Source organism: Chlamydotis macqueenii, chromosome 4 (genome assembly GCF_036417535.1).
Source record: "Chlamydotis macqueenii isolate bChlMac1 chromosome 4, bChlMac1.mat, whole genome shotgun sequence".
Taxonomy (NCBI): Eukaryota; Metazoa; Chordata; class Aves; order Otidiformes; family Otididae; genus Chlamydotis; species Chlamydotis macqueenii.
The window spans coordinates 74,525,871-74,540,174 of NC_141559.1; the positions used below are offsets into that span (position 1 = coordinate 74,525,871).

Genomic DNA, 14,304 nt, shown 5'->3' on the forward strand with positions numbered 1-14,304 from the left:
GGGAGATCACCTCCCTGCTCTTTCCTACATAATCTGGCAAGGTATTTGACCTCTGTACCTCAGTTTCTCTCTCTGAGGTAGAAGGATAATGCCAATTGTACCAATGCTTAAAATTACTTTTTAGATTTCACATTGGTAAAAAAAAAAGGTGCCATTTCAGTTTTAAATAGAAGTTGAGCATTTAAAAATCAACAATTATCAGGAAGCCTCCAAATAACTAACACTCCTAAGTACCTATTCATATTAATGCAATAAATTAAAGACATTGTCTTACCTTAAAGACTGAGCAACTATGTTTTCACATATTGTTAGGCAATGATTCACTCGATCTTTCTTGGTAGTTGAAAGTTCTTTCTTTCTAGAAGAAGAACACAATGATACTCAGTTTGATATAAGACTTCAAAAGTGAGCAGTGACCATTTAAATACTCTTGCTAGGGTATCAGTGAAATTGCAGCAAATGAAGTGTAAAACAAAGAAGATAAAATTCACAGAATCAAAGAATGCATATATACAAGCAATGCAGAGCACAATATGAGAAGTTTCTGCTTTGCAAAATTTGTTTAACATTCACTTCAGCACGCTATAAGCTCCTATAACCCCTTACAGCTGAGTCTAGAACAGCAGCTGCTTCCCTGCTCCACCTCCAAAAAAAAAAAAAAGACAGTACAAGAGATTCCCAACTATGACTGTGAAATTTTATTTTATTGTACATAGTGTCTGCTACTCTTAACTTTACTGACACAGGATCACTTCTAGGAAAGCAGACATTACTTTTAAATAATTAACCATCAGCAACAATGGAGACAAGTTGCATATCCAAAGGCAGCTCTCCCAGGTCTGTTTCACAACACAGAAGTACCTGCTTCTCTGCTCACATTCACAGAGAATCTTCCCTTTTGTTTTCCAAGTGAAAATTGATAATCTATTTTTAGCATTTAATTTTCTGTCTTAGCAAAAATGTTTCTGAACTAGAAGTTGGAAAACCATGTGAACTGCCTTGACATACTTTAATATGGTTAACATAACATTAAGGACCAACGCAAGTAGCCAATAAGCACATTAAATTAAGCTAACTCAAAATACATTGTTAGACAAAAATTTTGAAGAATTAAGCTGCAATATTCAAGAGCTTCAGCTCAAATAACAGTACAGCTTTTGAAAATAAGTCATTCTTTGCAAGTACTCCTGTTATTTTTTTTTTTCCTGTCAGGTTGGAGGTGGCGGGGTGAAAACTGTTTATTCCCAAGATTTCAGTTTTTCTCATTACAGAAATGTTTTCCCTTTTTAAAAGTTTAAGGAATAGTTCTAACAAAACCATTTTTCCCATTATAATTTAGCAATATTTTGTTTAGGTAAGCTTCAGCATTCCTCAAAGAAGATCTTTTCTTCGGTTTGTGTTCTTAAGCAACTGGTAGAATATGAGTAGCCAACCTGAACTGGATCAAGATACACAACGTATTTCTCTTTATCTTGAAAAAGCACCACAGAGACTTTAACAGCACTTTCAGACCACTTCTAACAAAACAGCAAACACTTTCTAAGATGTCCAACTCATTTTGCAACTTAATTACCATTGATGTGAACAGGCACCTAAGAAACTGAATAGGTAATTTCAACTTCTATTATAATTTTACCTAGCATTGGCCACAACTCTTATCACAACCACTTTCAGTGTGCATTCAACCCAAGAACAGAACCGGCACATCTGAACTCGCCCACAAGCTCACTATTTTGGACACAAACCCCATTAAACGATATTGCTGAATGAGCTGCTTTCAGAATAAAGTTCTTAATTATCTACACATGCTATAGCCCTGACCAAGGCAGGCAGTAGTGTTCAATACTACCCAGACTAGTACAGATCAATCTCTTCAGCAGATTTCTGTAAACAGAGAACTCACCTAACTCTGAATCTACCACCTCACTGAGACAAATAACTTAAAAAAAAAATTAAAAGGCCTGAACAGAGAAAATTTAATGTGAAAATTTAGAAGGAATGCATATAGTTTACAAGTTACCATTTACATGGAAATAACAGAAATCAGAGTTGAAGACTATCAGTTACTACCCAAGGTAAAGAAGAACATTCAACTGAGTTCGTTGTACTAAATCTTTCATCTGCCATTTGATTATTCAATTTCCAAAAAACATAAACAGTCTCTGAAGGAATTAAAGATGGAAGACAAGCACTTAAATGTACATGATGCACACACACATATTTACTGTGCCTACAGAGAGAGAAGGCTAACAAAACAGAATCTCGAGATAAAACATACGATTTTTTCACTTTGAAAATTAGAAAAAAAAAAAAAACCAAAAACAACCAAACACTCTATTCAGAAGTACTATGAAATCCTCAGGCAAACTGGAGGTGTAAAAAGAAAACAGACACTGTAAAGCTGAAGCAGCATCAAGAAAAAGGGCCAAACTCAACAGCTTGACATTAAATATGAGACAAGTAATTGGAAACTCAAAAAAGATTGTATTTATAACATACAGAAATATGAGTAGATCAAGAATAAATTAAGCCCAAGCATGGTGGACACTTCAAACAATGTGTAGTTACACAGACAATAATGGATAGTGAAACAAAGTGGAACAGGGTGTGTACAACACACCCTAGAAATGGCAACTCAAAAAAAACGTCTAGGAATCACCGCTGACAAGCAGGGCAACAGCTATTACGCACACAGTTCACATGGACTTCAGTTAAGCAAAATATTCATTATGCCTCTACATATAGCACTAATGAAATCAATCTAAAACAGCAGCTTTAGTCAAACAAAAAATCCAGAAAAATTTGCAAGTATAGAAAAACTGATATTGCTAGAAAGCTCTTTGGCTCTTGCAGCACCTTTCGCTATAACGGTAATGGTTAAAACCAAATGTAAATAAAAAATAAAATCAGAAATAGGGCACAATTACAAAAAAAATTACAATAATTAACAGTTAGAACAAAGTTAACATGAGAAAAGGTGAAGAATCCACGTTTGGATTAATCAATTCAAAGCTTTGATTTAATAAATTCAGAAGTTTTCCAGAAGAAACATTATCAATCAGTTGAGGGAATGACATGCTAAGATGTAAAAAAATGAATACAATATAAATTATAGGATGTTGTGTGACAGCAGATTTTCCTTTTAGTTTCACTGAGTAAACTCTGAATTTTTACATCATACTAATCAAATTTTAAGTTAGTAGGAGCTTTGTAATCCAAAACAAAATACCCAACTCCAAACAAAATTTAAGGGTCTGAAAAAGCTAAAAAATTCATATGGAAGAACTGTATAGAAGCAATATGATGACAAAGAGCTCAACTTAAGTTTTCATAAAAGAAAAAAAAAAACCAAACCAAAACAAAACACCAACAAAAAACAACCCACCAGCAAGAGATAAGAAGAGGGGCCAGAAACTGACATCTGACTGTAATGCATAATAAAAGCATAACACATGATTATTGCTAATTAAAATCTCTCAAAACAGAGAAAGCTCTTACCTTCTTGGTAAAAGCTTGAATTTAATTAAGATTTTAATTTTAAAAAGTAAAGTCAGAATATCAGTTTTATAGAGTTCAGAAGTCACTGTCTTACAACAAAGTGAATAAAAACTTCAATACATGTTGTGCAAACAAATAAGTCTTCTCTATCCCAGTCTCTGTGATCTTAAAATATTTCACAGCAGGAGACAGATAGTCCTTAGTAAGACTCATTCACTAACCAGATGTACAATGCTCAGCTTCTACAAAAAAAAATATTTAAAAGGTCATTTTTGCCTACTCCAACAAGGAAGACTTTTTTTAATTATAATTTTTAATCATATAGAGATAATATTGCACTGTTGTAATTTAAGGCAGCTTATTTTGCAAGAGAAAAAAAAGTAGAGATGTGTAGTTAGTTTTACTTTCACTGTAACAAAAAAAGTCCAATAAGAAATGTCTACCACCAGCTGTAATAACGAAATTACTCTACAACTCAAGCAATGATAGCTTCTCACTTGTCTAATTTAGGCAACAGGACAACTCTGATCTAACAGACAATATCAAATAGATATCTAATGCAACTATTAAAGAGCAAGTCAGTAGCATTTATGCTATGACATTCACCAATTAATTTATTCTTTCATTACTGACAGGTAAGCTTGCATCCTTTTACAACAATAAACAGGCAGAACAATAGGAAGTTACTGCACAGAACTACAAAATATTTAAGCACTATTTGTACAGAACCACAATGAAGATGAACACTTCTCCCCAAACACAAAGAAAACACAGAGGCAATTTACCTTTCCAGTCCATTACAAACAGTGAAAGAAAAAAAAAAAAAAAAAAAAAAAAAGGTAGACAGTACAGTGAATTACATTCAAGATGTCACCTGATATTTCACTAAAAGTTTTGGAAACTTCAGCAAAGACTGCCACAATAGCCTTTCCTAGGTTTTTGTGAGGCTTAGTGCTGCTGCTGAATTTGTATAGCTCCTGGAGGCATGCAATGCTATCAGCTTTCTGGAAACAGACAGCCTATTTTTAAACATAAAACAAAGTCAGCAAGGACAACTGCAACCCTAGGGTTTTTTATGTTTTGAGTTGAGTATGCCTAAATTCCAACCGCCAAACCAAGCACAACATCCCTTAGCAAGCATCACAAATAATTTTCAGGACTTTCTCTTGAAATACTGTGATCTATCTCATCAGCAACTTACTAGACAGATTTTTTCCAACTACATATAGAAAAGATTGGAAATACATGGCCATCTATTCTCCATGTCACACAAAGTAGTAGCACAAAAAAACCCACACATAACAGAGCAATCAGTCCCTGCAGATCAGTAAGGCATCTAAAAACAATTAGCTCATGAAGACAATGAGTTTTTTCATCTATTATGCCCCAAAAGTGTGAAAATGCATTCAGTTTGTCTGAGATCACACTTGCCAAACAGTATCAACCATGACAGTTTAGTTGGCATCCATATCAGAACGTACTGTGGGAGCAGGTGGCCAAGAGCCTAGCTCCACTGCTTAGGTCCTCTGCCAAAACACTATGAAACTGCCAATTTTGAAGTTACCTGCCCCTCAACCCTTCTGCTTCTCCTGTCTCCCTAAAAGCTGGAGAAAAATAAATACTGTGACTCATTAATTTATCCCATAAAAATCTTAGTGTCTTTTCACCCGCTCAATAAGTTATTTTTAGAGGACGCAAATGTGAGGGGCAGCACTGTGGTACTGAACAGCTCCTCGCCCTCCTCCTCTAGTAACGCCTCTGGAGGGGAAAGCTGAATATCGCATGGACATAACGCATGTGCCCCTGCTGTTTAAAAAAGCAAAAGGGTATCAGAAATATTTAAACTAATTTCTCTGAGTTCTCTGCACAGTAAGTCCCAGCACAATACATTTAAAATGAAGGTTGTCATAAACAGACATCCACATCAACTCCCCACAGATGCCTAACAGCTCACACTTTACTAGGCTCTGTGCTTTAAGTTATGCTTAGGGGTTTCTGTCTTTTTTCAGTAGTGTATTGGCTGAAAATAAAGTTTTCCTTCCTAGAACCAGCCTGTGAAACTCATATAAAAATCTTCTATCTCTCCTTCTATCTTCTCCTTCTCTCCAGCGTATACACACACTGCCACATTTTCAAATGTGCTTGCCCAGAAAGTTACTCTTAGCTTAAACTTGGAGAGCAGGCAGCACTCCCACGTACATCCACAGGAACAGCCGCCTGCCAAGGACAGGGATGAACCCCGGGGCTAACTCCTCCGGGCACTGCCTGCTGCCCCAGCGTTTCGGGAGCCCTCCCGGTCCCCGGGTGCGGGTCACTCACGGTCTCTGAGGCGGCTCCTCGGGGATGGCAGCCGGACCCTGCTGCTGCTGGAAGGACCGCAACGACTCGAAGGCCTTCATCAGTTTCTCCATGGTGGCCATGTCCGCTCCGCCCGCGCCGGCGGCACCGACCCACCGCTTCTCCCCGCCCTCTCACAGGCACCCAGCGGCGCCCGCCTTCCTCTTCGCGGGCCCGGCCCGGCCCGGCCCGGCTCTCCTCCTCCTCCTCCTCCTCCTCAAGCTCCCGGACTGGCTCTCTCCCGCTGGCTGGGCGCGCTGCAGCCGGCCGAGGCGCCGCCGCCCGCTCACGCCGCGCCGCCCGTCACTGCCGCAATGAATGAGGGAGACGCCGCAGGGGGCCGCGAGCGCTCCCCAGCCGCCCCGCCGCCATCTTGAAACCGTCCCATCAGCCCCCACGCCGCGGGCCCGCCCCCTCGCCGGGTCGCCCCGCCCACCGCGGAGCAAAGTCCCAGAGCTGGACTCAGCCAGGCGGGACGCGCATGCGCCCGCCGCAAGCCCCGGCCCGGTGTCACGCGCACCCTTTACGTAGGTACACACACAGGCACGCGGGCTAGGTAAGGGGCAGAGCAGCAGGGAGAGCGACAAGCGTCCTCTCCAATCAGAAAGAAGGCTCCACCCCTTCCAGAATGTGGACCAGGCAGGCGCCAGCGAGTGAGGAGGACCAAGGGCGCTCCCGCCGCGGCTGAGCGCAGAGGGGTCGCTGGGTCCTAGAGCCCGCCGGCCGGCCGGCAGCACCGCGGCGCCCCCTGCGGGCTGGGAGGCAGCCAGCGGCCGGGCCCCGGAGCGGTGGCGGGCTCGGTTTGCGCGGAGGGCGGCACGGCCCCAAAAAAGGCCCTGGCAGAGGAAAGCCCTGCTCTTCCATCCTCGGCTCCGTACCTGGCAGGGGCTGGGCCAGGGCTCCCATTTCTCGGGAAGCCAGACGGCAGCAGATGCTGCTGCCCCTCCACTGGGCCGAGCGCCCACCGCGCCGGCCCGGTAAAAACCCGAAATGGCACAAGCGGGAGCCAGGCTCTCGCCGTAACCCGTCGCCGTCCCGCTCTCCGCCTACACATCGACAGGTAACCCCTGCAGCTCCCCACCTCGCGTTCCCAGCAAGCCCACTTAGCACGCAGGTGCCTGCCAAAGGTGCTGCCGGCAGTGCAGTTTTATTTTAGGCCGCCCGTAGAAAAGAGGAAGCGCTTACAGGAGCAGCACACTCGGGACGTGGCAGCGTACCCGCCAGCCTTTCTGCGCTCCTCGGGCGATGCCGGGCTTGCTTCCTCGCAGGATCCCTTAGGCACATATTAAACATGTAGTATACAATACTTAAATCAGTAATTATATTACTAAGCACTTAAAAAAAATCAACACTATTGTGAACTTCCCAATTGCAGCCACTGATGTTAAAATTTCTAGTTGCTGATACACGTTTTAAACAACAGCTGATAAGAACTGGCCACTCAACTTATCTCAGAAACGCATGAAAGTGGTTCCAGCAATGGAAGTGGAGAACACCTCTTTGAACTTTTAAGAAAAGAAACTGCCAGTAATGAGTGAATATTTGACTTGGTGGAAAGGCAAATGAAAAGAAACTCAGGTCCTTGGATACTGAGGCCAACTTAAGTCATGACAGAACCACTTCTGCTATGAAGTAAATGCTGGAAAACTATGAACAGCCTTACTGACCACATTCTTCCCAAATACTCAGTGAAACACTGCTTTGCCAGTTAACTTAATTAGCATGTTAATAAAAAAGATTAACCCTTTTGAAACATTCCTCAGAAAGTGAACTTATCTACAGCACTGAAAGCAATTCAACTTATAGCAAAACCTCCATTTCATTTTAAATAGGTAACAAAGTGTCAGCTTTTAACATAAAAAGACTATTTTTTCCAGATTATTTTATGATAAAGCTTGCAGAGTTTTCTCTGGAACATATGGATGATCATGAATTTTTTATTTAACAAATGAGACATGAAAAAAAAGATGACAGCGTAGCTGGAATGCTGCATACACTATGTGATAATTGCATGTGCCACTCCACACTTTGAAATACACTTAAGCACATTAAAAAGAGCATTAGCTCTTAGCAAAGACTAAGGAAACAAGCCACCAGCCAAGTCAGTCCTTGCAGACCTGTTTTGAAGCTTTTGCTCAAAATGTGTGCCAGGCCCCTAAGGGCTGCTGACTCACCGGCAGGAATGCCAAGGCGATGCCTGCCCACAAGCACACTCCTCTTTGTTCTCCTTCCCAGTTGCATTGGCAGTGGGAGCCCTCTGGTTCATTAACCATGAGTTGGGATACCTGGAAGAGAACTCAGGGACATCAGGTTTTTCTTTGGCAAATACCTTATCGGTAGGTTCTCCCAATTCAAATTTACTGCTCCATGGTTTTCCATGTATCACGTCACTGATCCTCTTCAAAACAGCAGCCCCACAAACAGCTGCACTGGCAAAAATAAAGTGATGTAAAACTGACAAGGGGCAAGAACAAGCAGGCAGGGTTAGAGAACAGGCAGTTCTGTAAAGCTGTTGTTACCACAAAGAAAAATAAAGTAAAAAATCTCAGTGAAGTATCAGTGAATACCTAAAAGGTTATTATGTAATTTAGTGAATGACGATGAATTCATATCAACCTCCAGGAGGAAAAAAAAAAGAAGAAAAATGCGCTTAACCTTGCCTATCAGACAGACATGAACCTCATGAATGTGGAAAGGTTTCTTGAAAACAGGCTACCTAGGCATAAGTTGCCTCTTGATTTAATGTTTTAAAGAAGAGGTTGGACAAGCACAAGAAGAATAATTTTTGCTCTGTTCCGAAGTCACACTTAGGCCATCATTTCTGCATTTCCACAAACAATTAATCAGGTAATTGGTACTACTCAAATAATCCAATAGACTTCATGAGACTGCTGGTCCATGTAGTTCAGCACAGATAATCTGCAACAGGCTGTAGCATCGTTATATCATTGTTACAATCACCTAAGTTGAAGCTGTTTTGTGTAGTAATTGAGTGCTTAACCCTTGAACACATGTAATAAAATTACAGTGAAAGCCTTTGCATAAATAGGGCAAAACATTGAAAGTACAAGCAGCCTACTATTGAAAAGTATTTCACATATAAAAACCTCTCAAATCTAACTAATACCAAGGTATAAATTCTCTCAAGGAGAGTGAAGTCTGGTTAATTTCCTCTGGCGATACTATAAAATTTAATATGCACAATAAGGCTGATGACAAGTAGAGCTACAACTACTACTGACCAATCTTGCACTCACATTCACAGTGTTATCACAGTAAATGTGCTAATGAAAAACAGCCCATCCTGATAATTCTGTCTTTTCACACATAAATTTATGTAGAAATCCAGATTCAGGCCATGAGATAAGGTATCAATTGAGCAAACACAACAGGGCTAAGGGCACTTTTTCCTGGATCTGTCAATCTTACATTGGTAAAGAACTTACAGCATGTAATACACATTTTCTGCTTCAACAAATTGTGATTCGTTTTCAAATTACAATTTTTCTTTTATCTATCCCAGCTACCATGATAGACATGGTAAATAAATCACATTAGACAGCAATACATGTGGTTGAGATATATGGCAGTGTTTTGCTTTTATTTCAGGAATAACAATGCTAGAATATCCAGGAAAACAGCTCATACAAGAACACTTCAGTGGTTTGGAGATACTGGAACTAGCACATCACATGTAACAGTCAGCTTCTCTATACTTGGAAAGAATTCTTGTGTTTGGGACATGTGCAACATGAGAGAAGTTACTTACATCTCATGTGCAAAACTTAAGTTACACCATAAGAACAATTACGAAATAAAAAAATAATTGTCCATTCAGCAGAAGAGACATCCATCATCACCAAAATGAGCCAGGCACATAATTAAAATAAAAGTAAATGTAAATTCAGCTTAAAGATGCTTTCCATTAATTTTTTAATTTACATTATTTTTTTGAGTACTTCCTAAAGAGAAGTATTTTCTGAAAATTGATACTAAGTGAAGGTGATAATTCCAGTGTTAAATTAGTGTAGAACTAAATTGCAAACCAAAGCAAAATAATATTACTTCTGTTGACTTTTTTTAGTAACTTGTAAACAAGTATTCTCTGTTTGTACAAATGGCAATGAGAAATATATTCCATCAGTATTGTTTGAAAAACAATTGAATAATTGAAGTGCATTCTAAAAAATGGATTTTTATTTGTTTTTAATAGCTTCTATCATGTTTTCTCAAAATAGTAATAATTTTATTCTGAGATGGAGATAATTCTCTTTCATAATCAAACCCCTTCAAGATCGATTGCTTTAAGAAAGATTTGGGGGGGGGGGGTAAGGGAAGTGCCATATAGCATCTTCTATGAAGGGCTGATTTGTCAATAGCGCTTTCTGTTATGGAAATACCACACTATATATTACTATACAGTAATTATTTTGAAGTGTTCCTTTTTTCAACTGAGACTGTTTTGTTGTTATAATCCAGAAACATACCACCATCTCCATTATGAACACTACACCTCTGGAAAAAAAAAAGCCAACTTTTTTTTTTTTTTTTTCAATTGAGAAGAACCCTGAGGCATGAAGATTCTATTCTGTTGGTCACAACATTTAAAAGTATTAAGTAAAACAGTAAGATACTGGTACATTGTTTCACAGTTTCTGAATTTTGAGCTAAATATATAGAGTCATGAGGTAAAGCAGACATAAAGACTTACATACACAAATGCTTGGAAACACAAGCCACAGAAAAGGTGGGTTGATCTCATGCAAGTAACTCCATGGAATTCCATAGATCTTTCCATATCTTACATCAGTAGAAGAAAGCAGTTGGGCTGTTGGATTGTCTCACTGCTACTAAAGCAGTCTAACACATGGATCTAGAATCTGAATTCATGGAAGTATAATTAAGTCATACTGAATGCAAGAATTTACCTTGGCTTTGGTTTTTTTTTTGTCTTTTTTAAACAGCTTAATGAAAATAAAAGGCTACATAATAAATAAAAACAACCTCCTGCCTTCCCCCTTCTTTTTCTCAGTTGTCTCCTACAACAATCAACAGTAAAGTTCCTATTAAATTTAATCACACCACATCACAGGTGTTCTCCCCTCTCATTATCCTTTCCCTGCTTTCAAATTGCATCTCCAAGCTACTAATAGTCCAGTAAAGACATTTAACCAATGTTAGTCATCTTAGATTAAATGGTGTAATATCCATGTACCGTATAATGAGAGTTATGCTGATCCTTCCAGTTTCTTGTCTTTTCTAATTCATTAGGGATTCACATTAGATAACATCTAGTCATTATTATGTGGTTATATTTCTAGACAAAAGGGAAAAATTTATAGTAGAAAAATGCCATTTTGAGCCTACTATGGAAAAAAAAACCCAACTGAACAAAAAACCCAACAAAAGCAACAGAATTTAGCTTCTAATGCTGCAGACACGTAGTTTTTCAAAAACAATTCAATATTATTATTCGGAATATAAGAAAAACTTTGTGAAATGAAACTAAATAAAGCTTCATAAAAATGAACAACTTTTTTTCACGGCTGGAGTTCCTTGTTCAAAGAAGCAGACATATAAATAACCACTTCTTAGGAATAACTTCCCTTTTTATCTAGCCTTTTTTCTTCACAGGTCCCTGGACAATAAGTGTTAAGTCTTAGCCCTCCAAAATAGAGGACTTGATTATTTTTATTTTTTTTTATTAATTAAAATCCCTCCCCCTCCAATATGGAAAGAAAATTTGAAATACATGATAAATAGACTTTCAGATTTTTTTTTTATTTGTTAAAGCAAATTCTTGTATTTTCTTCATAAAAATTACTCAGCTTGTGTGCGTGGTATTCTTGACCAAATTTCAAGTTGCTCTAAGCAAGCATTAAATCCAGACTGCCACCCCATATGTCCAGTGTTATTACAGTCACCTTTGTCTCATAACAGCAAACGTAAGATCTTAAAAAATTAAACCCCTCAATCAGAGAAACATGACGACTTCTCCAAGCAGGTAGGTATTTATGTAACACTTCTGTTACTTCCCTGTTTCTCCATTCCCATCTTTTTAGAGTCCTTATATTATTGTGGTACATAATAAAGAGGGTCAGGTCAGACTATGCCAGCTCACTGTCTCACATGTAACAGTTCAAGCCAACACCCTTACTTAGAATATTTCTCTTTCTGTCAAGCCTCCCATCCCTTCACTATTGCATCAGACTATCTTCTAGCAATTCATTCAAAGTCTCCCTCTGCCAGTTTCTCCCTTTGTACTTTCTACAGCAGTCGTTTTGCTTTCTCTGTGCTGTTTTAGACATCAGGAAAAATGCACTGAAAACACAGGAAAAGTCTCACTCCTCATTTCTGTGGCACAGTAACCAAGAGGAACAGTTTCAGACAGACACCAGCTCAGCCCCAGGAGGATTCTGTAGCACTCTAGTTTTCCAACTTTTTTTCAAATTCTAACCCATTACGACATTTGTCACAGATAAAATACCATGACTTAACACCTGGTAAGAGGCTTGAGTATAAAATGTATCTCGTGAGTTTCTCAGAAGCAGCTTAAGTTTCTTTCAGTGGGTCTGCAGATCACAAGCAGAAATCTCTCTGAGGTAGAGGGCTATTCAGTTGTTCTGTGTGTACAATACATGTGTGGTCTGGTCGGTGCCCTAGTGATTTGAGATTAAAAAAAAAAAAATGCATGCTCAGTGGAGACAAATCTTCAGAATACAGAACAAAATATGTAACAAAAGTCATGTCTCCAAGAGCATTCCATTATATTTCAAGTCCCTAACTCAAATTTTGAAAACAGAAGAGGCTCTTAATGAAATGTGTTCCCTAAATTCATTCTCATACACAGATTAATAGTTTTACCGGAAACTTTACAAAATAAAAAGAAAGTGTGACATACTTTGAGTCCAGAAGAATGGAAGTTTGACAAGCTTTCAAGTAGCTGGAAACAGTTTTACTAATGAACATCAGGTAATCATAACTAAAATTTCAATATGAGCTCCACATCTGCTTCAAGCAATCATTAAAGGCAGGTTTTAATGTTTAAGTTTTTAAAGGTTATAAGGAAAGATTATTTACATAATTAAAATTGATATGTAATACTACTTTGTCCGTCCCTCAGTGGCAGTGATCGCTGTTAACCCTACAACACTGCATATTACAACATAATAAGCAGAGAAGAGGTTAGTAAGAAGAGCCCATGCTTTGTTTCTTAACCCATTATAAAACTACAACATCCTATATGGAGTTGTAAACAATTTCATTTACAGAAAAAAAAAAATGTGTCCCCATAAGTAAAAAGAAATCTTTTCAGTAAAGACAACAAAGTACTTAAAATGTAGTTATAGCATTTTGACATAGGTCTACTTGCATCGTCTGTGCCAAGAAACTGTATGGAGAAGATGTGCAAGATGGGTAGAAAAGAGAAGGGGCTTGTTACAGTTTGTTACAGGATTAAGCTAAATGTTCAGAATTCTCCATACATAGAAATACAGAAAGACATTTTACAGAGCCAGATAATAAAGAGCAATTTGTAATAGCTGGCTACAGTGCACTGGCTTCCTTTTTTTCCTTAGTAGTTGCTTGAGAGCTGCATTAGGTAATAGCACTGCCATGCTGCCGGATAATATCAGAATTATGAAGTTTATCAGTACAGCAATTTTACTGTTAGGAAAACTGCTAATAAAGATACTAATGAACAAGAAGAGTTTTACCAGGAGCATACAAAGACAAGTTAGATTTATGCCCATAGATATTATCTCTGTGCTTTAAAATCCTTTTAGTATTTCAAGATTCATTCCACTGGGGAAAGAAAAAAAAAAAAAAAAAAAAAATCGAGATAAATCAAATACATACAGAAACACACTCACTCAAATGGCACTCATTGCTTTTTGTACAATTAAGTTTTAGTGAAAATATACATCTTAAAACAAATGAAGTACAAATGTACAAAAATCCTTGAACTCAGATAAAAAATATATATAATACACTTTGCTACAGAGATATAAAACATTTAAAGTTTGCTCATCCTTTCCGATGAGAGTAAAATGATTTAAAGTCTGGAGGACTCCTGCTCATCATCACTGCAATCAGATTTAAAGCAGACCTGCAAGAGAAGATAAAAAGACAACTCAGCTGCAGAACTGACACTTTTTGTTGGTTTGTATGTTTTGCGGTGCACAGAAAGGCTGAGGGGTGAGAGGTGGCTCTTTTTACACCATACTAACTAAATGCTTTGGGAATATCAAAGGAAACCACAACATAACCCCAAATCTCAAGTCATTAAAGTTTCATTTAACCTTAATTTCTTTCCTTCTTTTAACTTCACAGGACAATTAACTGTAGTCGTATTACTTCAAAACCAACTGAAGGCTCTCAAGCTGTATTAATTTTTTCAGGACTGTTTCTCAATACATAGAACCATATCTTGGGACACCATGAACCCTGCTGATTTAGCCAGAAAAGACT

General features: G+C 38.6%; 2 protein-coding genes across 5 annotated transcripts in view; both read right to left on the reverse strand.

The window, feature by feature from the left end:
• Positions 1–5,971, reverse strand: part of HTT (huntingtin) — an 86,955-nt gene extending 80,984 nt beyond the window's left edge. For all 4 annotated transcript variants that reach the window (XM_086747803.1, XM_086747802.1, XM_086747801.1 and 1 more), the window contains exons 1-2: positions 5,818–5,971; positions 275–358 (exon numbers count right to left, since the gene is read on the reverse strand). In XM_086747803.1, the coding sequence (XP_086603929.1) occupies positions 275–358; positions 5,818–5,918 (185 nt within the window). In that variant the 5' untranslated portion in view covers positions 5,919–5,971. The remainder of the gene's footprint in view (positions 1–274; positions 359–5,817) is intronic.
• A 3,433-nt stretch (positions 5,972–9,404) lies between these two features.
• The window catches only part of GRK4 (G protein-coupled receptor kinase 4), a 44,673-nt gene continuing 39,773 nt past the window's right edge, over positions 9,405–14,304 (reverse strand). The window contains exon 16 of the mRNA XM_086746497.1: positions 9,405–13,942. Coding sequence (XP_086602623.1) covers positions 13,889–13,942 — 54 coding nt within the window. The 3' untranslated portion in view covers positions 9,405–13,888. The remainder of the gene's footprint in view (positions 13,943–14,304) is intronic.